Genomic DNA, 25,934 nt, shown 5'->3' with positions numbered 1-25,934 from the left:
AACTCAAGAACAGCAGGTGTAGATGGTTGCAGTTATACATGGCAGCTCTGTCAAAATGTAGATCACAGGTTTCAGAGGCAAATGAGTGTTAAAATTATTATTTTTTTCATGGTTTAAAGTCTTGTTTTCTGTTTGTCCTTTTGATATCTTAAGGTCTTACTGAATGCCAGCAGAGTAAACTGAGTTGTACAAAGAAAGGGGAATTCCTGTCAGCCCAGAAGGACCTCATGTCTGGCAGATGGTTGTGTGTCTCTTCACAGGGGGAGGAACTTTCTTGGACATCTTCTGATGCTCCAATGACTGTTGAAGAGTGCAAAGGTATGTGCTACAGTCAGTGTTGGAGAGGAACTAACTAAAAATAGTGATGCTACTAATTTTAAATAGTGCTCACCTCCAAACCTCCAAATGCTCACTGCTCCAGGTGTGTGTGTGTGTGTGTTCACTGCTGTGTGTGTGCACTTGGAAGGGATAAATGCAGAGCACAAATTCTGAGTATGGGACACCATACTTGGCTACACGACACGTCACTTTAATGTGGTTTTAATGTAGAGGAGCTTTTCCAGTAACGCAACTTTTTCAAACAAGAGAAGGTGCAGAGTGAAAAATCATGCTGTCTCTTGTTTCATCGGACTCATATGCAGTATTTGGGAGTTTATTTTAGTGACTTGATTTGTTCAGAGAGTTCATGTCACAAACCGATTCATTGATTCATTGATTCATTGATTCATTTGAGTTCCTGCTGTACTTACATCTTTTTTTTTGTAGCAAAATATTTTAAATATGCATGAAATGAAAAATTCACCTTATTTATTTTATAAATGCGTGTTATTGATCTCATTGTGAGTGATTCATCCATGAATTTGTTTCATTGTTAAAAACGTTTTTGACCTCTTTATTTAATCAAAATATCAAAACTCAAAACCTAATTGAGATCATAATTGTTTTGTGTCAGATAAATGCTGCTCATATAATGGTGATAGTTTTATATTCAGAAAGATATTACCTTCTTAAAACGTGTCAATGCAGTTAGCCACTTTTTGTTAGTAAGTTATAGTGTATTCAACTACTGGTTTAAAGTATAGCTTGCTTAGTGAGCTACAATTCGAAAGTACCTTCCACAAGACTTGCTAAAGTATCGGATTAGTGGTGCTAATAAATGGGCAAATCGTTATCAATGTGAAAGGACAAACATTATCTAACTTCATTTATGTATGTTCAGTATATCATTCTTTGTGTGTCTGCAGTAATGGAAAAGTTTGAGGTGGTTGCCCCTTCATCTCTGCTGCTTAAATCAGAGAGTGCTGAAATACTGAGCTCTGATTCTTCAACCCAGCCAAAGGAGAAACAGCTCATGAAATGTGTGCTTGGTGAGTTACACTGTTGTATATTGCAGCTGTGCACCTGTACTTGAATTAGTCAGATAGACACTCAGACTTTTAATGACTTACGTTGATCACATCCCTCTCTGTTAGATTGTGCCCTGGAGGATTCGTGTCAACATGTGGCTATTTTCAGTGATAAAGAGAAAACTTACTGTGAGCTGTATAGCACAAGTGCGGATAATGTTGAATGCAGGACCTCTGAACAAGTATGACCAAAAATGCATGTACACTATGTAACTTGTATATTGCATATAGTGTATTTGTTAATGATGTCTATTTGTATGTCTTAAATTAAATAGTATATTATAACCCAGTCAGCTAATTTCAATATGCACTACCATTTGGGATCTGTAAGATTTTTAATGACTTTGAAACAAGTCTCACATGCTCACCAAGGCTGCATTTATTTGATCAAAAATACAGTAAAAACAGTAATATTGTAAAGCTGAATTTTCAGCAGCTATTTTTCTAGTCTTTAAGTATCACGTGAGCGTTCAGAAATCATTCTTATATGCTGATTTGGTACTCAAGAAACATTTCTTTATTATTATTATTAATGTTGAAAACAGTGCTACTTAATATTTTTGGAAACCATGAATTTATTTTTATTTTTTTGGATTCTTTGATAAATAAACCGTTCAAAAGAACATTATAAATGAGATTATAAATGTCTTAACTGTCCCTTTTGATCAATTTAATGCATTCTTGCTGAACAAACTAATTTCTTAAAAAAAAAAAAAAAAAATAGTCGAATGCTTGCCCCTAACATTTATCTTTACTTTTTATCTCCTGACTTTATAATTTCAGCATTCATTTGTCCAAAATTTGACCGTTATCTTCTTCATTTATCTTTACATAAGCTAATAAATATAAAACATTGCACATTTTAATTAGAGAAATAAGACGTTAAGGATATTTAAGTGTTATAATTTGGCATTGGGTCTTTTTTTTGGTCTAGTGACATCTCCTTTCCCAAAAGTGTCATGATTATTGCTAAAAAAAGAGTCTTGTGGTTTGTCTGGCATTGCAGAGCAAAGGGTTTCTGGGAAATGATGGCGCGGAGACATTCCAAACTCTCAACTGTGTTCTGAAAATAAAAGGAGATGAACCCAATCTGATGGTGCTGAGAAAGAAAGGTAAGCTCATCAGCTAGTAATTAAATCCCACATGTTCTCGGTTTGGTTAGTTATTGTAAGTCACCTGGACCCCTTATTGGTTACACATAGCAATAAAATGTGGTGATGCATACAATATCATGAGAGTTTGAGTTTGTCTGAATAGAGAATTAACTTTTCTAAGAGGCAAAGAGCATATTACAATAAAATATGATCAAGATACATAATTGAACTGCAGTCTCAAAGATTAATTTGTGGTTTGTGAGTAATGATTTTAGCAAAGTGGTCTAATCATCCGTGAACACAAGAATAAAGAAAATTGTAATAAAAACATTCCTGAAACTTGTTCTGTTACGAGATATTTTTCCATGTTAGATAACTGACTTGATACTTTGAGACTCCTCTCAGGAACAGAGCTCCCAGTGTCTGGTTGTTTTTGGCGGCCCAAAAGCATTTAGATGCACTTGTGTCTCTTGGCCATGATTTAAAGAATATCTCTTCTTCTTTCTTTCTCTTTTACTCTCCACCCTTCATCTTCTCACAAAGGTCATGAATTCAGCACAGCAGGCCTGAAGAGTTTCGAGAGGCTGAGTTTCCGTAAGACCGGTTCTGGAGTGTATCGGACACTTGTGTTTGATGCACATGGAACTACTCTGGCTGACGTCCATCGCTTCTGCGTCAACTCTTGCAGTCGTGAGAACTGCTGTGATGGATTCATCCTTAACCAGAATGTCCTCGATGGAGGTCAGAGTCACTTTCACTCATTACAAGTAGATGTAGCTCTTTTCCACTGCTCTAAAACCAAATCACTGCAATACAAAACCAGTCATGTCATGCTTATTCAAACTGATGAGGGCCCATGACGACACATTTCTTTGACTATACCTTTAAGATGTCTTTTGACTTCTGTTTTATGTTGTTAAATGGTTTGTGTCGTGTTGTGCAGGCTCTATCATGTGTGGGCTCCTGAGCGCTCCTTCAGTGCTGCAGTGCAGCGAGGCAGACTGGGACGCAAGGGGCGTGGCCTCCTCCAGCCGCATCTGTGGTGCTGGTGTCCAATACAGCAAACAACTGAAACGTTTCACTTTCAACTTTGGCGGACAGAACTTCACCATCAGTATGAATCTTTGTATATGTACACACTCCAGATTTCATAACAGCAGTTTTAAACTGTGCACAAATATGTTTAAATGTCGTCTAAAACTTGCACAACTTGGTTCAGCTGTTATTTGACCTTTATCAGTTGTTTAGCTTCCAGTGATTGCTATGTATTACTTCATTCTGGTGTTTTTTTTTTTCTCCTGGTACCCATTTACTCTGATTGATTTTGACTTGCTAAATTATTACTGATGTGCAGTGCTTGAGAATCTTAACGTTCTTATCATTTAATCTTTGTAAAATTTTACATGATTTGTAAATTCAATTGTATGTCATATATATATATATATCTAAGATTTATGAGTTTATGGAATGATGGGCATTGTAATGGAAATTAACATTTCTTGTAGCTGATGCAGCCTTACCGGCATCCAGCAAAAATAAAACTGGCTACCAGGAAACTCTCTTTAGCTTCCAACGTATCTACCTTTGGAAAGGTTTGGAAATATTCTGCATGCCACTATCATAAACAAGACTATATATTTTGAGGAATTATGATCTAGCTTTTATTCTTGTATAGTCTAATGGCTATAATTTACGTCTTCAGAGTCTGATATGAACACGCGTCCAAAAACTCCCTCTGCTTGCAGTGGATCAGCTGTTGTAGAAGATTCCAAAATTATACTTTCTGGTATGAATGAATGAAATGAAGCCAAACAAATTTTATGTATATATTTATTAAAGCATTTTTTGTGCTTAAAAGTACCCTTATAATAAATTGTACTTTTTAAAATTAAATATTAAAATATATTTAAATGTTATTTCTTTTTTCTAATAATTTTTTTTTATTATTATTATTCTGTCCATTTAGACTCAATAAAGGAGACATTTGGTGTTCTGGAGAATGGTGATGTAAAAGTCGACCCAGAGAGGGAACTTCCCAGTCAGCTTTACTGGATCTTTAAACACCAATACACTTTCCAGGAGGCACAGCTTTGGTGTCTGAAACGTAAGATGCAATAGCTTCATGAGAAACTGTTTGCTTACGCTTATATACTTACTAGATGTCTATGCAGTGCAAAAATGTTTCAGATTCTAATCTGTGAATATGGGATTTGGGTTTCAGGCTGCGGAGAAGAACAACTCTGTCACGTATCCGAAATTCGTGATGAAGGCCCTCTGTATTTTGCATGTGCATTGTATCCTGACACGCGTGTATGTGGGGCATATGACAAACCTCTCAGGCAGGCATGCAGTTTAGTGATGACAAAGAGTCTTCAGACTGCATACCAGAAGAAAGGTGAGTCATTATACACAAAACAGCCATGCTTTCACTACAATTAAGTGATGATTTAATTTATGATACAAAAGTATGGTTATTTTAATTATTTACTTCTATATGCATCTGAAATAATGAAAACACTATAACTTAAAAGTTATTTTGTTGTCATACCCCATTTCTCAGATAATCACATATACTGTACACTATATATTATACTTTTATATTTCTCAGCATTAGATGTCTATTTTCAGAGTTTTTCCTCTGTCATTGGACAGATGGGTTTTGCATTGCCTAATGCAGGATTCATCACTGTGGTCTATGATAAAGTCTGATGTCAGACTCTTTCCACTTTCTTTGTGACTGAGTCTGTCGTTTACTTTATTTGTTTTCAGATATGATCCTAGCAACTGAACAAGGAATGCAGATAATTCAGATTTTAGCATTGCTGGAGCTCGATAGAGACAGAGGGTGAAAGGTCAAAAGGAGACAATGATGATGGATAAATAATATCTAGTCTGAAGAGATTTTTTTTAATTGTCTGACCAACAGAAAGGAGATTATCCCACTTATTAGACCTCTTCTTCTCTAAAAAAGTAAATAAATGGACATGAAATATTGATTTAATTTGGTTTGTAATATAATATGATATAATATTTATTTTAGGTTAGAAGAAAGAGAGATGTACATTTATTACGCAACTAAGTTAGCATCTGCAAACTTGAGTTGGGATCATTATCTTCTCTATTTGGAGTTCACTGGTCATTAGCCATAAAAATTACCCTTGTCTAGTTCTCATTACACAGTTTGTGAGCTACTGGTAACAGGAATTGTCTGAATGACTGGAGAACATTTCAGTGAGGTGAAGCTGTAAAACTCCACCTCACCCATGTGGCATGCAGACAGCGGTGAGCTCATGCTGTCTGCAGTATGTGGAAGCAAAGACAAACGCAATCTAATGCGACTTTCCACAACACCACCTATAAAACCCACAATCTTGACATATCATCTAAATGGTACAGTTGACAGTGATGTCTTGATACTTGACAGCTGCTGAATGCTTCTGCTGCTGTCAAAAAGTGCAAATCTTATCTGTTGACATCTCAGAAATTGTTGCTTAGTTTTTCATGACCCATTAAGTGTGAAATCTAATGGAAATCCCACCAGTCAGAGCGTTCTCACACTCTCACTCATTTAAAATTCCCCTGAAGTTGGACACCATGGTATCACATTTTGTAGCAATTTAGTGATTTTCTATTAGTTTTTATGCGATCCATATGCTATATTGTGCTCCTAAATTTCAATGATCTAAAATTTACAAGAAAACTGAACTCGTCAAGTGATTTCAAGGGGACTGTAAAAGTCCGCTGCTCTAGCCATGGTGTGTGATCTTCACCATTATTTACTTACTATGTAAATATACTTTTCTTTTTTCTTTTTTAAATTTGAATTTGATTTCGAATTTCAATACCATTCATCTTTATTTCAACATCTGCTCAATTCAACATTCTCCACTGTTTCATATTTGGACTATTCCTGTAGGTGTCAGAATTAGATTCCCCTGAAAGAAAAGCACATGGGAGAAACTGTCTGTATAATTGTGGGTTATGCATGATGTTCACTGATAGCCTTTAAATTAGAAATGGAAAAGTGGTGTTATGTAAGATTCGGTTGAGTGAGTGAGTGATCACACAGTAATGTGGTGATTCTGGATGTCTGTCTAAACTGCAGAACATCTCTAGGATTTAAATTGTGAGCAATCAAAAGTAATTTATTTAAACAGAAGTGGAAAGGCAGAGTGTCTCTCAGATACCATAGTCATACATTCCTGTCCATAGCAAAGACTTTGTACACTCTTTAGCTTCTTAGCTTTTCTTTCACAATGAAAGGTCTATTCATTGTGGATTATGTAAGATTTTATGTAAGAGAATTTTGCCTGGTTTTGTTTAGTTCAGGCTTCTGTATGTGTTTGGAGAGATGCTTATATGGAAATAATCATTTTTAAAAAAATTAATTACATTTTTAATGTTTCCATCCTTGTTGGAAAAAGTTAGTTAGTTAATTAATTAGTTTATTTATTATTATTATTGTTGAATTTGATGGTCCTATCATGTGTTCCTGGAACACAAAAGCAGTGATTTTCAGTCATAATAGGGGATCACAGAGGTTTTAGAATGTTTCATGGCCTATAAAGCAAACCACAACAATGCTGTGATCATAAACTCTTAACATGTGGTCCATCTGCTGTAGATGTTTAAGGGTGGAAAATAATTCTACCTTGGTGGAAATCTGCCGTAAGGGGTTTCTTAATGCTGTAAAAGAGTTTTTTGACCCAGCGTTTTATCTTAGCTTGTACTGAGGGAATCAAAGCACCTTTCATAATTAGCGAACAGTTTGTGTTGTTTTAATTTTTTTTTTTTTTTTTTTTTTTTGCTGAAAGCACACTTGGAAGTTTGTATTTGTATAAATGTTCCACTGTTTGGAACATTAAGTCAAAAAAACACTCTTTTTACCAACCTATTACGCCAAAGTGCTTTTGATCAAGTTAGATTTTACAGCATATTTTTTGTTATGCATAATAAGGACATCACTTTCTTTTTCTTGTGCAGTTTCTCTGTTAGGAAGTGTGAAGAGTTTCTACAGTCGTGTTCCTTTTAAGAAGATGGTGTCATACTCTGTACGCAGTCGAGTCAGTCTTTCCAGTAAATCTATCCCAGAAGGGTGAGGGGAAAATCAACAAATTTGTTTCCATCTCAGTTTATTTGTTTCCTTCATGAATAATGCTGTTTTAATTTTTTGAGCAGGTTTTTTGAGTGTGAGAGGCGATGTGATGAAGATCCATGCTGCCGTGGCATAGGATATGTCCAAGATTCAGGTGTACCTAGTACGAAAGAACCTTTACACTCAAACGAGTCTCAAAATACACGGCTCATATGTGATGTCTCATCTGTGGAATGAAACCACTCACAGTTGGTCTCTGCTTTGCTTTTGTACAGGATCAGATGTGTTGTGTCTAACTCTGAATAGTCTGGGTATCCAGACGTGTGGTGAGAATGACAGTACTAACTGGAGGATTCAGGACTGCTCTCCATCCAAAGTGCAGACTGAAGTCTATCCCTTCGGCTGGTATGAAAAGCCAGGTATATCTGAACTCCATGTGCCTTTTCGAACTCTGTGTATTTCAATATATTAAGAATTCCCATTATGTGACTTTTAACATCAGCTTTGTATGTCTCTGTAGTAAACCAATGGATAAAGAATCCCAATGTGTGTCCACCATTTAGTCTCCGCTCTCCCTCAAAGAATTGTAAGAGTCTCTTAAATGAATAATACACTTCTGTTTTCTAACAATGTATTGTTTTTATTACTTTGTAACAATTTGATTCAGTCATTTATGTAATTTTCACATGTCATTCTTGATTGCAGCTGATTTGAAGAACTGGAAGCAGTTGGATGCCAGCTCTGTTAAGGTGGATTCATCTGTTTCAGCTTTTGACATTGTCCACATAAGCAGAGATATAGCAGAGGATCTGGATAAAGTCAGAGACTGGTGTCTGTCTGGTAATGTTTCTCATTTTTTTCTTTTCTTTTTTTTACTTTTACAGGAAGCTGATGTATTAGAGCCACATGTTACATGCTGAACACATAGCAATTTGATATAGTTTACTTTTGATTTCTTATGCTCACCAAGGCTGCATTTGTTGCATTACACAAAATACAGTAAAAATAGTAATATTTTGGGTATTATCACAATTTAAAGTATCGGTTCTATTTTAATGTGTTTTAAAATTAGATTTTTATTAAATTTTAATATATTTAAATTTAATTAGTAATAATAATCAGAATAACATAATATTTCGGTTCGTTTGCAATTTACAATACAGGAAGTATGTGATTATCCTTGTCTTCTCATAACTTTCTGCTCTTCTGCAGCCTGTGAGGAAAGTGAGTCCTGTTCAGCCGTGTCTGTCGATAGCAGAGAGTCAGCCATGAGATGTGTGATGTATCCAGACACACACACCTGCCTTCCTACAACCAGCGGCCAGCGCTGCTTCCTAGTCACCAAAGAGCCTGCTCAGGCTGTTTACGTCAGGACAGGTGGCTCCACAAAACAAAACAATCTTCAGTGTATTCAGAGTGTATGATCTCTTTCACCCCAGCAACACAGATGTTCAAATATTTCTTTATAGGTTTACAGCCAGAGTTGACTTCTGTTTCCATTCCTGATCACGGGACACTTCTCGGAGAGAGTGAGGTGAAACCCATAACTGGCTCAGATAGCAAGCGTGTAACCTATTTCCTGGGTGTCCCTTATGCTCGTCCACCAGTCGGAGAGCTCCGTTTCAGCCCTCCACAGCCAGCTGACTGGACCGGTACCTGGAATGCCACGTTTTCTCGGTGGGCAACTTTGTATGCAGATTGTGAATTAACACACATTTATACCCTCAAATTGACTGGTTGCCTTACTGCAGAATTAATAAAGTCATTTTTCTGGAGTGTGATCTGATTTGTTTTATCAAAACAAATGTTTTAGATCCAGCTGTCTTCAACCTGGCGATCCCATTGACTCCACCTCCAGTGAAGACTGTCTGTACCTCAATGTATTTGTTGCTAGTAGTGTGGTAAGACCCACATGAGCTCAAACATGCATAAATACATATATACGTATACATGTACGCTACTGTTCAGAAGTTTGCAGTCGGTAAGATCAAAAAAATGTTTACTGGCCCCAGACTTCTGAACAATAGTATATATTAAATACACTCATTTAATTTAATGTTACAACTTTCTTTATTATGTTCTTTTTTCTCATTTCTCATTCTCATAGGCTTTACGTATGTTAATGCTGCTTTCATAAACCACTGTATCTGCTGACTGTGGTGTGAATGCTGTTATTGGTATTCATAGTACAATTTTTCTGTTTTGTCACAGGGAAAGAATGCTCCGGTTCTGGTGTTCTTCCACAACTCTGGATCGGGTCTCTTAGATGGCTCTTACCTCACTGCTGTTGGCAACATAATTGTAGTGACAGCCAGTTTCAGGGTGGCTGCTTTCGGTTTCCTCAGTGCAGGTACTTTCGATCACTTAATCCTACTCCATTAAACTTAACAACTACCTTACTGACTCTATTAATAAGCAGCAAATTAGGAGTTTATTGAGGCAAAAGTTGTAGTTAATAGTGAGAATTGGTTCCCAGACTAAAGTGTGACCAAACTTTTGAGTGAAAGAAAACATCCATTGTATGATAAACATCTTTTTCCTGGGTTCTGGGTCTGTAAAGACTGAAAAACCTTGGTGTAGAGCAACAATTTAGTATAGAATCTAGTAAATAACACAGTCCTCACCATTATGATGTTTAGTTTTATTTGCCTTTACTGTTGATGTGTTTATTTTCATGCAACAAAAAGGCGAATGCCTTCCTAAACACTTTATGCTGAAAAGCTTATTATATATCCTACACTAGAATTAAACCATATCCTGGAAGCTCTGTTGGGTTAGAATGAAATTACGTTTTTTGCAAAAATTGGATAATTTATTCCATAAAATGGAATTCTCCCCAAAAAAAAAAAAAAAAAAAATGAAATGGATATGCTTATGGAATAGTTATGTAATGTTCATGTGAGAAGTTCCATTCCGCACAGTAGTTGTGAAGATATTCATATTCTTTTCCCCTTTGCCACCCTTGGCTGAGTAAATTTGAAAAGGAGGCCTAACTGGTGCCTTTGAGTTGTCTGCCAGGAAGAGCTTTCATTTTCTAGGAAAAAACAACACACAGTGAAAGCTGTGCAGAAGCGTAATTGGCTTCCTTACATTTCTTGAACTGTTTGTGACAATGGTATTTCCAAGCCAAACCCCTGTGGAGCTGTGAATATTTTATTAAACATTTAAAAATTATTATTATTATTGTTGTCTTGATATTTCAGTCATTTATTGCAAATCTTCTTGCATCATAGTTTTAATCTATGTGTGGAAAACACAATTGGATGTGCCTGATGAATTGAAGTCTGTTGACTCTGTGTAGATTCCAGTGCTCTGCCGGGGAATTATGGGTTGCAGGACCAGGCAGCTGCTCTGGGATGGGTTCAGAAGAACATTGCTCTTTTTGGAGGAGACCCCACTAAAGTCACAGTAGGGGCAGAGAGAAACGGTGCCGACATTGCGAGTCTTCATCTTACCTCACCGTCAGCTTCATCTCTTTTCCGCCGAGCTTTACTAATGGTAAGAACAGAGCTCTGTAGTCCCACTGCCGGTTACATGACACAACTCTTTTATGTAACAACAATAATGTCTGAAGTCACATTTACAGTAAGCGTTCTCCAGGTTGCGCAAGCATCTTAAAACATTCAGACTCAAAGTTTCGTAAGCCTACATTTAAATAAACAAGTGCTTGAGGAACTGTTTTAAATGTTCAGATGATTCTCTGACAAAAAGTCTGTCTCTTTCCAGTCCACACACAATGCCTTTATATATCCTTCCATCAGTGTTTGCGCTCATGGAATGAATCAGCTGTGATCTATCAAAGCACCTCCTCATAGTTGTCTTCCACGGTAGCCAAACTTTCAAGCCGGTGGTTTGGTGCCATGTAGACAGACCTCCATCTCTTCTTTATGCTAAATTTCTTTTTCTCTGGCTTCTCTTGCTGTCCCAGCAAAGACAGGTAGGAAGAGACACTGTTCTGAACCCCATAGCTGACCCCTGAAGGGCTTGTGCTCTGGTGGACGAGCTCCGAGCTGAGCGAGGAAAAGTGCATTAGTATTATAGATGTTGTCTGAAAAGACTTAGGTTTTTAAAACGCTTCCATGTTCATATGATAGTTCAAACACTTATCAAATAAATGAATTTCAGTTTTAGTGGAGAAACAAAAAGGAAAATTGTTAAATATACACTACCATTCAAAAGTTTGTGGTCAATAAGTTTTTTCCCCAAAAGAAATTAATACTTTTATTCAGTAATGATGCATTAAATTGAACAAATGTGACAATAAAGATGTACAGTGGCTACAAAATAAAAAAAAAATACTGTTCATTTGAACTTTATTCATAAACTCATCAACTGTTTTCCAACTTTGACAAAATAAGAATGTTTTTTAGCACAAAATCAGCATATTAGAATGATTTCTGAAGGATCATGCGACACGTAAGACTGGAGTAAAGGATGCTAAAAATTCAGCGTTGCCATGACAGGAATAAATTATTTCAAAATTATTTTTAAAGTAAAAATGGAAAACAGTTAATTTCAATCGTTTTCAGAATATTACAGTTTCTACTGTGTTTTTGGTCCATAAATGCAGCCTTGGTGAGCATAGATGACTTCTCTCTAAAACATGAAAATATTACTGACCCCATACTTTTGAGCGGTAGTGTATAGGGGACAAAATATGAGTGACTTATATTGTTCTTATTACCTGTTCACTGCTCTCCAGTCAAATAATTTTCTCCCATCAGGTGTTTTTGTGATCTTACTCAGGGGTGTTTCACAGGCGGTCAAGCATGGGCCAGTTAGAACACAGCACAGTCCATCTGCTATATCTGAACCAGAGCAAGAGGGAAAAATCTGCATCAAACAGATACAATTGGTTGTTTTTTGGTAGTAATAGTCATTTTTTTATTTTTATTTACCAGAGTAGTGGTTGACCAGATCTTCCAGACATTGAAATGTGAGGCGTGGAGAGATGAAGTACCAGTTGTTTGGCATTCGAACTATTCGATAATGCTTAATTATTCTGTGGCGCACAGATAAGCTGTACATACCTACAAAAATACAAGCAATATGATGGTAACATCAGCCATATTATTGGATAAGCCAAAATAGTATTTAGAAGATCCTTTATATTGGTCTACTTATAAAACTCTATCCATCAGACAGTTTTAAGTGGGTGATTGTCATCTAGAATAAGCTGAAATATGTACCAGACCTTATGCTCTGGCTGTTTGGCACTAGACTAGAGTATAATGTTCATTTTAAATATGTATTCTGACCTTTTGTGCTCTCTCTGATCAGAAATGACCCCACTCTGTTTCCTGGGAGTTGAAGCAGTTCCTCAGCTTTTGGTCTGGTCACAGTTTCAAACAGCCAGCTGAGACCGACAAGAATGTTTCCATTAGCACTTAGAGAGCATTAAACAACTAGTGGAAGCTAAATGACAAGTAGCTAGTTTAGTTGGCCATTCAGAACCTACCCATGGTAGACTTTTGTGGCATGACAGTGTGGTATATAGTTCACTTCCTTAGTGTTGACCGAGTAGACTTTCCACCAGTACCCTTCCCTGAAAGAAAGTGAGACTTAATGCACTAAAAATGCACGTGGACAGTTTTGCTTCTCGTTTGTAATTTTAAAGTTTATAATGATCAAAAAGCAACCTATTTCTATTTAGTGAAAAAAGCAGTTCTCTGTATGTGTTAAACAGCAGAAGACAGTGTTAAAATTAACACTGACTTCAAGGTTTCAAGGTCGGTTGTGCATTTGCACATTACGCCCAGCAACTGTCAGTGTTAATGATGGTAAATATAGTTTAATAACATACTAACACTTCAAACATGCAAACACTATATCTACACTTCAATCATACAAACTCTCTCTCTCTCTCTCTCTGTATATGGTTTCTATAATGGCACTGAAAACTGAAGTAATGACTGCTGAAAATTCAGCTTTGCAATCACAGGAATAAATTTCATTTTTAGATATATTAAAATAAATATAAAGGTATTTTAAATTGTAATAATATTTCACAATATTGCTGTTTTTTACAGTGTTTTTGATCACATAAACTGGTGAGTATGAAAGACTCTAAATAAATTAACAAAGAAGTAAAGAAAAAACGTATTTGTTGTAGCATATCTTGAGTAATAATCTTGTGAGGCATTACAGCATACTGTTAGCATACAGGCTAAAAACTTTTAGAAATATGTGATGATAATACTTACTCAGACAATATTTTCAGCCAATCTCCCATTCGGAATATAGGCTCGCAGATATCAGGAGGAGGGTAGTTATCCAACACTACTGCTGTGTCATTCTCATCCACTAAAACAGAAAACATGGCATTTGCATTGGTTAAAAAAAAAAAACATATATATGTTCATAATGTTTTTGTATGTTAGTTGTTTTTTGTCAAAGATAACTTAGCTCTTTGATTCTTGCTAATGAAACAAACCTGTAATTTGGCGCATTTGTGTTAGGAAGTCGTTTAGTATTAATTATTTGTATTTATGTTGCAATGCCAGGAAATACTTAGAATATGTTCCTTTAGCCTTTGAGCTAACTTTTTAACTTGATCATTTAAATCAAGAATGATGACTAAACAGAAAAACAAACTTCCTTGTTTGTTGCGATTCAGTCATGGGTGTGTTACCAGCTAATGTTATGCGCTTGTGTCCAATTTTAGAGACTTCATTTTTTTAGGTCGTACACAAAATTAATTTGTTTTTGCCAGAATGGAGAAGTTCAGCTTAGTCTATTGAATATTATTTCATTTCAAGGACAAACCACAGCTAACACTGCACATTCTGTCTACACGGAGAACCGACATATGCTTATGTATTAATACAGTTTGAGTCTCTTCACACGCCACAACATCTGTAAATGATTGAAACGATGTGGCATCAGCCTACAATAACTCGGAACGTCACTTGAAACCAGTCACTTGAACAGTTCTCAGCATTTTCATACCTCTTGGTGGAAGGTCTTCATTAGTACGAGCTTGTCTGAAATCCTCCAGGGTTCTTTGGCTTGCCAGAGTGCCTCCCATTGTCAGTCTCCCACGGCTATTCCTACAAATTTACAACATCCAATCAGCCATTAGATGTCTGTCCAAACTGAGACAATCTCCCTTTCTTATAGATTCTCTTATTGTTCCGTTGTGCAACTTCCCGCTGATAAGAGTTTAAGGGCATGGCCTGAGTAAATGGGGAAGCTGTGTGTCTCACCACACTTTACACTTCACAATAAGCAAAAATAGGAAGTGCTGAAATGAAACGGCTTTATAATCACATGCAAATTAATTCAGGTATGTTCCATATATGGAAAAAATGCACTGCTTCTGGTAAATAAGTGTATAAATAGCAGTGGTATGCAAAGAAAGCCACTCATGGATTCATGATTTTCTGTTTTGAAACGTTTCCATTCCAAACCATAACAGATTAATATAAAATTTGTTTGTCTCATTGACATTTGAGTCTGACTGCTCTTAATTCTTTCTCAGTTCTCAAACTGAGTAACAAAGTAAAACAAAAAACCAATAATAAATGTGACACTAGACCACAAAACCAGTTTTAGGTGTCAATTTTTGAAACTGAGATTTATACATCATCGAAAGCTGAATAAATAAGCTTTCCACTGATGTATGGTTTATTAGGATCGGACAATATTTGGCTGAGGTACAACTATTAGAAAATCTGGAATCTGAGAGTGCAAAAAAATCTAAATATATTGAGAAAATCAGCTTCAAAGTTGTCCAAATGAAGTCCTTAGCAATGCATATTAATAATCAAAAATGAAGTTTTGATATATTTACGGTAGGAAATTTATAAAATATTTTCATGGAACATGATCTTTACTTAATATCCTAATGATTTTTGGCATAAAAGAAAAATCTATAACTTTGACCCGTACAATGTATTTTTGGCTATTTCTACAAATAAACCCCAGCGACTTAAAACTGGTTTTGTGGTCCAGGGTGACAAATGAGGTCTAGATGAAAATTCTTCATCATAGTTGATGACTAAAGATCCAGATACCTTTTTAGTGGTCACATGCAGTGCTTAACAATGCTGTTGTTTGCTTGTAGGGTGGATCGGTGTTTTCTCCAGCTGTTGTAATAAGTACATCTAAAGCCCAGGCGCAAACTGCATCTCTAGCTAGGGAACTTGGCTGCTCGGCCTCTGATATCTCACAGCTGCTGACCTGCCTAAGGAGTAAACCAGCTCAGAGCATCAATGCTGCCCAGACCAAGGTACAATGGGTTACTTTTGTGAAGAAAAAGCACATAACTGTCAAAAACGGATCATTATTTTTGTTGCACAACATTCTCTGGGTGTTTTTCTGTGTAGTTGTTAGCAGTGAGTGGTCCCCTGCAGGCCTGGTCACCAGTGGTTGATGGAACTGTAGTTCGGGAAAAGCCTTCTGTGGCCCTTCTGTCCGGACACTTCCACAAAGCTGAATTACTTCTAGGATCATCATTTGAGGACGGCCTCATCAGCAGAGCCAAGAACATCAAGGTCAGGACACAAATATACCAGATTGAGAAATAAGCGAGAGGAAAGCACCTAAAAGATAGTGTGAGAAGTAATGCTGGGTGTGGTTAGATAAAAACTAGTTACATTTTCTTATTGCCGCTTGTGTTTTTTTTTTATTTGAGGAATTTCGAGCAGCTTCAGGGAAGGGCTGACAGCAAAACAGCATTTTACGCAGCCCTGTCGAACTCTCTGGGTGGAGATGATGCTAATGCTTTCGTGAAGGAGGCCGCGACCTGGTTCTACTCTTTGCAACACTCCCCCACACCCTCAGGATACAATGTGTTCTCTCGCGCACTGGAAAATGCTACGAGGTAAGAGGTGGACGGTCATACAGAACAAAAGTATATTTTGTTTTCATTACAAGAATGTTGAATGGAACGCATATACCTCCCAGGTACCAAAGTTGCACTACCATGCAAAATCGGGCTAAGATTTATTTATTCATTTGTTTATTTATTTATTGAAAGAAATTAACATTTTTATTCAGCAATGGTGCATTAAATTGATCAGAAGTTACAATTAAAACGTTGCAAGATATTTATTTAAAAAAATATATATATTCTTTAGAACTTTTCTATTCATCAAAGAATTATATTTTTAAAAAGTATCACAGTTTCCAAAAAAAAAACAGCTCAACTGTTTTCAACACTAAGAATGAGAAGAAATTTACTATCAATCACTAGATCAGCATATTAGAATACATCACTGAAGACTTGAGTAATGGCTGCTTAACATTAAGCTTTTGCCATTACAGGGATAAATTACATTTTAAAAATATATTAAAATAGAGAACAGTTATTTTGAATTCTAATAATATTTCACAAGATAACTGTTGTACAGTATTTTCTATCAAATAAATTGAATTTTGGTGAGTGAAAGACTTCTTTTAAAAACACTAAAAGGTTAATTTTACTGTGCTCCCAAAGTGGCCAAAATGATTTCTTAGAGAAGTAAAATGTTTCTGAGTTTATGCCATTTGAATGCAATGTTTAAAAGACAGTTTTAATCTAATTTAACAGCCCATGATCAGCTTTTTGTTTGTAAAGCTTAGTTGCAGCTCTTTAGTTAGATGCCAAAATGAACAATAGATTTTCTCTCTCAATGTGTTCACAGCTGCCGTTTTGTAAGTCAGTGATTATGTTTGTTCAGACCTTTGATAAAACATTAAGTGGTCTGGAATTCCGAGGAATCCAGAGCTGGAATCAGTTTGAGCCTTAGGGTAGGACCCTGTGCTTGAACTCTCGTCTTGCATTCACTGAGGGTGTGGAGGCAGCTTTGTTTGTGATAAAGAGGAAGGAAATGGTATATTTAGGTCTCTGACTGAAATATACTCAAGTGTGAAATACACTCAAGTCACTCATCACTAATCTGAGAACAATTTCATGACATTTTAACAGTGAAGTTTATATACTGTAAGAAAGAAGAAACTGTAAAAAAAAAAAAATCTGTACAAAAATGCAATGATGTTTTAATGGCAATTTGATGACTTTTAAGTAATATATTTATCTACTTAATAGGTAATGGCTGAAATGACCTAGCTCTGAATGATACTTGATGCATGGCGGATGCAACCTTCTTGAGCTCAGTTTCTGTCAAACATTAGTATTCTGAATTTTATTCAAAGTGTCTCTGGAAAATATGAGTTCAGCGGTCTAGCATGTACACTCTTGAGAGTCAAGAGTTCATTTAACAAAAGCTCAGTCTTTTCCCTCTAATTTACTGCTGTTTGTGATTACTAGATCATATCTGTAAACACTACACTGTTAAATTTTGGAAACACAGCCAAAATATTTTAAATGCTGAAAGAAAATGCTGAGTAGAATTTAATTTTACTACAATAAGATTAAAAAAAAAAGATTTCATTTCTGCAATGACACTAGTTTTAAGGATGCGAAATTCAATCATATGAAATTCAGTAATATTTGATCATAATCTTTAGTGTTTCGCTCATTTTTGAAGGGCAGTTTCACGGTTTCTTTTGGACTTCTGTGTCCTGAAATTCCTGCTTCTTTCTCTGAATTGCCAGCAGCTCTGAATGCAGTTGAGAAAGAGGACAAGCCGGCTGTCCACATAATCACTAGTGTCAGACATAGTACAGACCAAACCTCACCAACACACCCAATGACCTGCAGCACACAGAGCAGCATAGCAGCTTAAACAGGAAAGAGACCTAAAACTAGAATAGTACATATAGAACCCAATAAAACCAAGTTTAGATCTAGCATCGTTTTATTTCATTTTCTCATCGTTTAAGTTTCAACACTGTAGCAGAAAAGCAGAAGGCGACAATCATGAAAGAATAAAAAAATGTTAAATGAACCATAATGTGATAAAACTCCTGTGTTGTTATTAAAATCTTAAAATGCAGCCTGCACCTTGCTATGCATGATGCATCCATATTATACACATTTATTTCTACAGAGATCTCTTCATCATCTGTCCAGCTGTGGATATGGCTGAATTCTGGGCAGCCAACACACGGTCCAGTGTTCACATGTACCACCTACCTGAGGACACTGCCTACAACAGGTGCATCTCATTCCATACACTTTCATCATACTTACTTGATTTCACAGAACTCATGGTACCACTCATAATCAAATCTATCACATTCAAGGAGAATCTCCGTATGCTAAATATATTTTTGTCGCAGTGTTGATCTGTCAGTGCCGATGGATGTGCAGTACCTCTTTGGAGTTCACCTTGCCTCAGAAATGCGTGACATCTTCAGCTCCAAAGAGAGAATGCTTGCCTTGCAGATCATGAACTACATGGCAAACTTCATAAAGTCTGGGTATTTATCTTCAACCTTTTCTGTTGTATTTTTTTACGTTGTTATGTAATGTTTTTTTTATTATTATTATTACGTATAAGTGAAACAAATTGTCATCAAAGAAAAAAATTAGGGCAGGACTTGATTCTGTCCAACAGTTGTTGATTGGATGAAGGCAGATCTCAGTGTCAGTCTGGTCAATTGTAAGAAAGAAGCAGAGTTTAAAGGGAGAGTTCACTCAAAAATGAAAATTCTGTCATCATTTACTCACATCGCAACACAAATTAAGATATTTATAATGAAACCTGAGAGGTTTCTTAATTTGTGTTTCAAAGGGTTTCAGAAGTATGAGTAAATGATGACAGAATTTTCTTTTTTGGTGAACTATCCCTTTAAAACAACCAAATGATTGGAGGAGTCTAGCATTTGTCATCAGAGAGAAGTCTACTGTTTCATCAGAAGACTGAGTTATAACATTTTAGTTGAAAATTACAAGGTCAAAAAATGAAACCTGCATTTTCATTTCAAACTGAATTTATTGATATTGCACAGCCCTGTTCATCTCTCCTCTGCTCTCCATAGCAACCCAAACCTGCCTCTTGCAGCATCTAGGACGTCCTTCAGTAAGTTCTTACCCCCATGGCCTCAGTTCATGCCTCACCAGGGTGGACGGGGGTATAAGGAACTGTCCTTTACACTCAGTAACCGCAAGAACCTCCAGAGTCCTCAATGTTCCTTCTGGTCTCAATATGTGCCGACTTTGATCACCTCTACTGGTTAGTACCGCATTTAGAGATTGGAAGATAACAGTGGGTTTTTGATCAGTCATAAAAGATTCTGTGCACTTGGTAATACTTGTAAACCTGACTTTGACTTTTGACTTCACAGCCAAATTCTCCTGTGAGATTTCAGTGGGAGATTCTGGAGGTATTCAAAATCCAACCCAAGTGCCAAAGTCAATCCCAGACCCCAGCTTCTCTCTGACTCCAAGCAAACCTAAATCTGAGAAAGATGCTTACAATTAGTCTCCAAATGTTAAGATTTTCTTGTAATTGCTTGTTCCAGAACCAGTCTTTGCAATCTATCATTGTGCTGTTTCTATTGATGTAAATCAGTGTGATTATGAATCATAGTAGAACTTAAATAATAAACTGCATTGAAAACACTTTTGGGTTATTCTTCACTTTTGACATTTTTAAAAATGATTAAATATTGTTAGAGTATTTAAATATCTTCATTCAGAATTAATCAGGTGATTTAACATTAAAATAAAGACATCATATAGTCACATGGAATAGGGACTGACCAAAGTGCCAGGAGGACATACGAGTAATCCTTTCTGCAAGTTTCCAGATGCTGCAACAGTCTTGTGTGCCACTGACTGAGGGCTATTCTGAGATGCTAATTATCACTTTTATCCTGGAGATTATAAGAAGCCTTTCCTCTTTGTCTAGACTATTCTGTTCCAGCTGTCTGGACACTTTTACATTCAGCCAAAGTCAAGGTCAGAACATTTTCTCAGAATGTGATACTTTGTGAGACATTTTTTAATCATTTCTACATGAACTATGAAACAAAGTTGCACGTTAAGAGTTGAAATATGAAAGGTTTTCCAGTGACTTTTTTAAGTCTGTGATGCAGGAGATTAATTTAGAATTTACTGTTCTTCTGTTTAGTGCATCAGTGGCAGGCTGCCCAGGTGTCTGTATCAATTTGTAAACAGTGGAAACCTCAACTGCAACCTAGCATATGATTCAAGGTTTTGGCAAAATATGAACACATCACACAAACCTTCCAAAGTCTTGTTTGTGTGTGTTTCAAAATTCAATTCTATGCTTACCATTTAAAATTTAATTAAAAGTGTATTGATAATAAAGTTTATTTTTCAAATCTAGTTTAGAAAAGATGAATGTGATTATATTTCAATTGGTCAGTTTTTTGTAGTTGATTCAAGTACAGTAAAAATGTTAAATTATGGCAAAAAAGAAAGATGCACAGCAGCTGTGGTTACCAGAAATACACTGTACGGTATATTTTATCAGTTAAATTTAGGTAGAATTTAAAAGTAGTATTAAATCACAACAATGTCTGGTCACTTACACATACATTTTCACCTCCTGGCAGCTCTATAGGAAGAAATATTTTAGGGACACAAAGTTCTCTGTCCAACTGCTCTTATCTAGAATTATTGCTGATCTCTGAAATGATTTGTGTGCTAATGTCAAGCAGTTAAAGTAATAAATGAACAATGGATTTATATAATGACTGCCTCTCCTCTTATATTCTGCTTATAAAAATGTATATCTTGACTACATTTAATTTGATTAAAAATCTTTCATCAGATTCTTTGACTTAAATGAATCAAAGAGACCGAAGGTCACTCTTAAGAAATCCTCTTAAGAGTTAGTAAAGTCCCGGAATTAATGGCTTGCGTAGATGTCATGTCATGCAATAATTATGCCACTGCCAAGACGTAACTGAGACATGAGAAATCATTAGAAAGAAAGACCGACTGTATGAAAAGTAAGCTTTCTAAATAATTCCGACGTTTTATTTTGATTCCTCCCCCTTGAAGACTGAACTTCCAACAAACTCCCTCTGAATCTGACAGACTGACGTAAAGCAAGTTCAGTAACGCTGACCGACACACCACGAGCGCTGTGTGGATGCCACGAGGGGACGCTTGTGGATTCTACCTGTAGCAAACAACATTTCTTGTTTCAATGCATTTCTCTCAGGAATATAGTAATGTGGAGACTCCTGTCGTGGATTTTTTTGACTGCCAGTTTGCACCAGGTGAGTCTTATACTGTTAATTTAATGCAGTATTTAAATAAAAAATCACTCAACTGGAGGCAGAGTTTTTCACAGTTAAGCAAAGCAAGAATATTTGTTGTAAGCTGCCCTTTCGCGCAGTTAAACTAGTGATGTGTTAGAGACCATCACTGATTCTTGGAAAGCGCAGAACAAACTGTCTCATGTCATGTCATAGTCTACTGCAAATTCGTTACAATACATGCCAGAAGTCATGAGTTGGAGCGATTTTATAATTAATGCTCGGAAATGTTGCATCCAGTCTAGGAAGCGTTCAGCAGATTGTAATTTATTTATTTTTTTTTAAATAGAAAACGATTTCTATATTATATAGGCTATTTATTATAATCTTTGTTGTTGTTGTTTCTTATTTTGCCACATTTGGTGACATTCATCACACTAACAAAAGTGCTATTTAATGCTGAATATCAATTGTCAAATTATTAATATTAATAAGTTATGCCTCAAAAAAAAAAAAATCTGTAAAATTGTGTATTTCTTCTCTGCCGATGAAAATAAAGCATCACGCGTTGCTTATAGGTGCCATGTGTAAAAATTGAGGTAAAAAAAAAAATGACCTACACACATCAAAAGAATGAAGAAATAAGGGTGATGATGTCATTAAAAAAATGTCAAGTTATAGTGCTGCAGAGATATCAACCTTAATTAGCATTAGCATTACTAGCCACGGCCCGACAGGTGTCGTAATACCAGTTTCGGCCATGGGAGGCAATATGCGGGCAAACATAACCACCAGCCAACCTGCATTACACGAATAACTCGCACGGCTTGTGGGCGTACTTGAAGCTGATGTCAAGCAACCGCGCTCGGAATCACAAATCAAATCCGATAAGAAAAGGAGCCGAAACAGAGTAAACATCGGCACTGCTTTCCATCGCTGGAGACAACTGATGGACTTGAAAGAAATGAGCTTCGACTCCGAACTTGCACCATTTTCTTTTGGATTGGTAAGTAAGATGCTGTTAGTATTTCGCTAGAAGTTTGTTTTATTTGCGTGTTTTTTTTTCGGGAAGTTATAACATAGAAATGTATCGAAGGCTGTTCGATAAACGTGCTAATGTTAGCGATGGCTAACCGTAGCTGCGTTTGATAGTAAGCTAGCTATAACTTACCCACAGATCCGATCCGGTTTTCACCTGTTATCTACCAAAGCCCGTCTCTACCAAGCTGATGCTAAAATGTAACATTACCTAAGAAGCTTGAAATGTCTTCGATGATAATGAACCCGAGAGAGAGAGAGAGAGAGAGAGAGCGCCCCGGCCGCGCGCGCACTCACTCACTATATTCAGAGCGGTCAAGTTTTTGAAAGCGTGTGAAAAGAGTCAATTGCGTGTGTCTCACGGTGAATGCTTGAGAGTTGGCAGCTCTGGTTACGTTGGTTGGCGCTAGCTTGGTCAACATCAGCTGTCTGATGTTGACCAATGATGTTGACAGAATGCTGTCTGTCAAATTAATTTAATTCAAATAATGTGTATATACAATTCAAAATGTAATATGAACAAAACGAATATGAACATATTCAGGGGTAAAGGTGAAGGGGAGTAGCTTGAAGATGTCATGTTTCAAAATCACTTGACATCACCCAACGTTCCTCTGGAGGCAAAACGTCCTTTAGGCTTCGGCTATGGCTCTAGGGTTGTTGTGAAGGTAGGGGCGGAGCATAGAGACTATGCCGTTTCTCGTTTGTTACTCTAGAGTAGACCAATTCACTTTATTGAGGCATACTGCCCCCATCTGGTATGGAATGTGGAGTATGACTTGATTTTTTTGCCAGACATTACACATGGCTCCTTTAATGAAGCAATTTTAATAGACTGAAAACTCCGGACTGGATCACACATACGAGTGGAGCGGATCGGTAGAGATCCCCTTTTCCGCTTCTGCAATCTGTTGTCGTTCCGCTCCATTTTACAGTTCTGTTTGTATATCTATTCAAATTAGCCATCAGTTTTGGAAAGCAAATTATGTGTAATTACAGTGTAAAAGTGATCCTGTGCTTGTTCAGATTAGAAACTAAACCTAAGCATCCTCTGCAATGAAGTTCTTGGAAGCCTATTCAAAGGGTCCAATTTCAATGTAATTTCAAAGCAAACTCTCTGTTGCCCCAAAGTGGCTAAAGTTGGCATATCTTCTTCATGTTCCTCTCGTGTCTCCCACACAGGCCAGTTCCCACAACTCCACAGACTCTCCTCTTGTGACCACAGATTTGGACCCTTATAACCGAAATCGATACTGCAAATGGCCTTGTAAGTGCCCTAAGAATGCCCCTGTTTGCCCACATGGGGTCAGCCTGTTGACCGATGGATGTGACTGCTGCAAGGCCTGTGCCAAGCAGGTGGGGGAGACCTGTAATGAGAGAGATACCTGTGACTATCATAAAGGACTTTACTGTGACTACAGTGCTGACAAGCCGAGGTACGAAAAGGGAGTGTGTGCATGTAAGTGACCTTATGTATTCCTTTACAGTGGCATAGTTAAAATTCTATAAATAAACATTTATTATATGTAAATGTGTGAATTACCTAATATATTGTAAAATAAAATAACTTGAATATAATTCATATTAATGCATATGCATATAAGCCACAAGAGAAAATGTCAATTTAGCATTTTATGTATATACTATTACTACAGCAATCATGTTCAGTACCAACAGATTACATACAATATCTAATTATTTTCTTATTCTGTGTCAAATTGGTACTCGGGCACAAAACTGTCACAGAATCTTTTAGTTGTGAGTACGAATATCCAGACTTCTTTGTTTCAGATGTTATGGGAACAGGCTGTGAGTATAAAGGTGTGATTTACCGTAATGGCCAAAGCTTCCAACCCAATTGTAAGTACCGCTGTCTGTGTGTGAATGGGGCGATTGGATGTGTGTCACTTTGCACCGAGTCCCTACCGCCCCGGGTCTGGTGTCAGTCGCCCAAACGAGTGAAGATCCCAGGCCAGTGTTGTGAGAAATGGATCTGCGAAGAGTCCCGTAAACCACGCAAGACCAACCCCAGACACGCTCCTGAGGACGGTGAGCCATGTGGTGATAAATATCTATAGCATCATCTGGTGACCGTGCATTGTTTAAGTTCCTTATCACTGATGAATTACACCTCTTCTTTATGTCTTTTTCAGTGTCCCTCACAACTAATGATTTTTGGCATAAAAATTGCATTACCCAGACTACCCCATGGAGTCCCTGCTCAAAGACCTGTGGGCGGGGCATATCACAGCGCATCACTAATGACAACCCTGGCTGTGTGATGGAGAAAGAGTCTCGACTGTGTAACCTCCGACCCTGTGAGGTGGACATCACAAAGCACTTTAGAGTAAGAATTGATTCCGTCTCTGGTTTATTTCTGTTCTATTTCATTTGCACATATATTATATATTTAGTAAGAATAATTCATATCTTAGATAGATAGATAGATAGACAGACAGACAGATAGGAAGACAGCAGATGGATGGATTGTTTGATGAATTGACTGATTGACTGTCATATCATTGTCATTGATGGATGGATAGATGTATTGATTGCCATATCTGTCACTCAGCCAGGTAAAAAATGCCTGAACATCTACCGTGAACCAGAGTTTCAGAACTTCACCATCTCAGGCTGTGTCAGTAAGAAAGCGTATTGGCCCAAGTACTGTGGAGTCTGTACCGATGAGCGCTGCTGCATCCCATACAAGTCTAAGACCATCGAGGTGGAGTTTGAGTGTCCAAATGGTTCAGTTTTTTTCTGGAAATACATGTGGATCAACGCCTGCTTTTGCAACCTCTCCTGCAGGAATCCAAATGATATCTTTGCAGATCTGGAGCAGTACTATGAGGTCAATGAGATTGTTAACTAACTTATTCACCACAATCTCTTTTTATGGCATCCTTAGGCTCACGTTTGTAGGAATGCTGTATAGCACAGAAAGGAATCATTCACTGTTGATGAGAAATCATTTCAGATGATTTATGAATGCACATCAGCACAGTTACTCATATTGAGATGGCTTGTGAGGGGCTCAGTGTTAGTTCAGACTGAAAGACTTTATGGTACAACAAGATTTCTGATGGATGGATGGGGACAAATAATAAGAAAATGTTACATTTAAGATGTTGACTTCCCATTACAGATCTGAAGTTCAAAAAATAGTTTTTATAGTTTACAAATATATATAAAAAAATATCGCCTGGCTTCAATGATAAAAGGAATTTTTTTGAAAATATA

At 36.8% G+C, this 25,934-nt stretch overlaps 3 protein-coding genes across 5 annotated transcripts in view; 2 read left to right on the top strand and 1 right to left on the bottom strand.

Moving 5' to 3' along the window:
* tg (thyroglobulin) overlaps window positions 1–20,046 on the top strand; it is a 31,017-nt gene extending 10,971 nt beyond the window's left edge. The window contains exons 22-48 of one of the 2 annotated variants that reach the window (XM_042772743.1): window positions 154–318; window positions 1,245–1,367; window positions 1,473–1,588; window positions 2,413–2,518; window positions 3,044–3,241; window positions 3,444–3,614; window positions 4,006–4,092; window positions 4,203–4,286; window positions 4,467–4,604; window positions 4,722–4,895; window positions 7,484–7,595; window positions 7,679–7,749; window positions 7,871–8,014; window positions 8,116–8,181; window positions 8,301–8,435; window positions 8,808–8,972; window positions 9,065–9,272; window positions 9,409–9,496; window positions 9,807–9,945; window positions 10,897–11,093; window positions 15,661–15,825; window positions 15,923–16,090; window positions 16,232–16,419; window positions 18,530–18,637; window positions 18,762–18,902; window positions 19,464–19,657; window positions 19,770–20,046. In XM_042772743.1, coding sequence (XP_042628677.1) covers window positions 154–318; window positions 1,245–1,367; window positions 1,473–1,588; window positions 2,413–2,518; window positions 3,044–3,241; window positions 3,444–3,614; window positions 4,006–4,092; window positions 4,203–4,286; window positions 4,467–4,604; window positions 4,722–4,895; window positions 7,484–7,595; window positions 7,679–7,749; window positions 7,871–8,014; window positions 8,116–8,181; window positions 8,301–8,435; window positions 8,808–8,972; window positions 9,065–9,272; window positions 9,409–9,496; window positions 9,807–9,945; window positions 10,897–11,093; window positions 15,661–15,825; window positions 15,923–16,090; window positions 16,232–16,419; window positions 18,530–18,637; window positions 18,762–18,902; window positions 19,464–19,657; window positions 19,770–19,906 — 3,788 coding nt within the window. In that variant the 3' untranslated portion in view covers window positions 19,907–20,046. Of the gene's footprint in view, window positions 1–153; window positions 319–1,244; window positions 1,368–1,472; window positions 1,589–2,412; window positions 2,519–3,043; window positions 3,242–3,443; window positions 3,615–4,005; window positions 4,093–4,202; window positions 4,287–4,466; window positions 4,605–4,721; window positions 4,896–7,483; window positions 7,596–7,678; window positions 7,759–7,870; window positions 8,015–8,115; window positions 8,182–8,300; window positions 8,436–8,807; window positions 8,973–9,064; window positions 9,273–9,408; window positions 9,497–9,806; window positions 9,946–10,896; window positions 11,094–15,660; window positions 15,826–15,922; window positions 16,091–16,231; window positions 16,420–18,529; window positions 18,638–18,761; window positions 18,903–19,463; window positions 19,658–19,769 lie in introns of both variants that reach the window. The other variant, XM_042772742.1, reaches the window with a different exon arrangement.
* On the bottom strand, window positions 11,126–14,820 carry LOC122148011 (src-like-adapter). The gene is made up of 7 exons (XM_042772750.1): window positions 14,544–14,820; window positions 13,799–13,898; window positions 13,054–13,140; window positions 12,854–12,951; window positions 12,494–12,625; window positions 12,280–12,403; window positions 11,126–11,605 (listed from the first exon to the last, which is right to left on the bottom strand). The coding sequence occupies exons 1-7, from the start codon at window positions 14,620–14,622 to the stop codon at window positions 11,392–11,394; spliced, it is 834 nt and encodes a 277-aa protein (XP_042628684.1). The 5' UTR covers window positions 14,623–14,820; the 3' UTR covers window positions 11,126–11,391.
* A 1,283-nt stretch (window positions 20,047–21,329) lies between the features above and the next one.
* Window positions 21,330–25,924, top strand: LOC109104847 (CCN family member 4-like). 2 transcript variants are annotated; one of them, XM_019118155.2, is made up of 5 exons: window positions 21,330–21,677; window positions 23,877–24,153; window positions 24,486–24,743; window positions 24,848–25,041; window positions 25,267–25,924. In XM_019118155.2, exons 1-5 carry the CDS (start codon window positions 21,630–21,632, stop codon window positions 25,564–25,566), a joined length of 1,077 nt encoding a protein of 358 aa, XP_018973700.1. In that variant the 5' UTR covers window positions 21,330–21,629; the 3' UTR covers window positions 25,567–25,924. The 2 variants fall into 2 exon arrangements, with proteins under 2 accessions (XP_018973700.1, XP_042628675.1); XM_042772741.1 differs by lacking the exon at window positions 21,330–21,677 and having other exon boundaries at window positions 23,883–24,130.
* The last annotated feature ends 10 nt before the right edge of the window (window positions 25,925–25,934 follow it).

Source organism: Cyprinus carpio, chromosome A16 (assembly GCF_018340385.1).
Source record: "Cyprinus carpio isolate SPL01 chromosome A16, ASM1834038v1, whole genome shotgun sequence".
Lineage (NCBI taxonomy): Eukaryota > Metazoa > Chordata > Actinopteri > Cypriniformes > Cyprinidae > Cyprinus > Cyprinus carpio.
Note: the sequence above shows the minus strand (reverse complement) of the source record. Positions and strands in the feature narration are given on the sequence as shown.

What these genes read in the sequence shown, in the direction of transcription:
- LOC122148011 (XM_042772750.1), bottom strand. Translation starts at nt 14,622, where the DNA reads ATGGGAGGCACTCTGGCAAGCCAAAGAACCCTGGAGGATTTCAGACAA. An exon ending in TGAAGACCTTCCACCAAGAG is followed by an intron (nt 13,899 to 14,543) that starts GTATGAAAATGC and finishes TTTCTGTTTTAG; the next exon opens with TGGATGAGAATGACACAGCA. An exon ending in TCTGGTCAACCACTACTCTG is followed by an intron (nt 12,404 to 12,493) that starts GTAAATAAAAAT and finishes GCTCTGGTTCAG; the next exon opens with ATATAGCAGATGGACTGTGC.
- LOC109104847 (XM_019118155.2), top strand. Translation starts at nt 21,630, where the DNA reads ATGTGGAGACTCCTGTCGTGGATTTTTTTGACTGCCAGTTTGCACCAG. An exon ending in CAGACACGCTCCTGAGGACG is followed by an intron (nt 24,744 to 24,847) that starts GTGAGCCATGTG and finishes TGTCTTTTTCAG; the next exon opens with TGTCCCTCACAACTAATGAT. An exon ending in ACATCACAAAGCACTTTAGA is followed by an intron (nt 25,042 to 25,266) that starts GTAAGAATTGAT and finishes TCTGTCACTCAG; the next exon opens with CCAGGTAAAAAATGCCTGAA.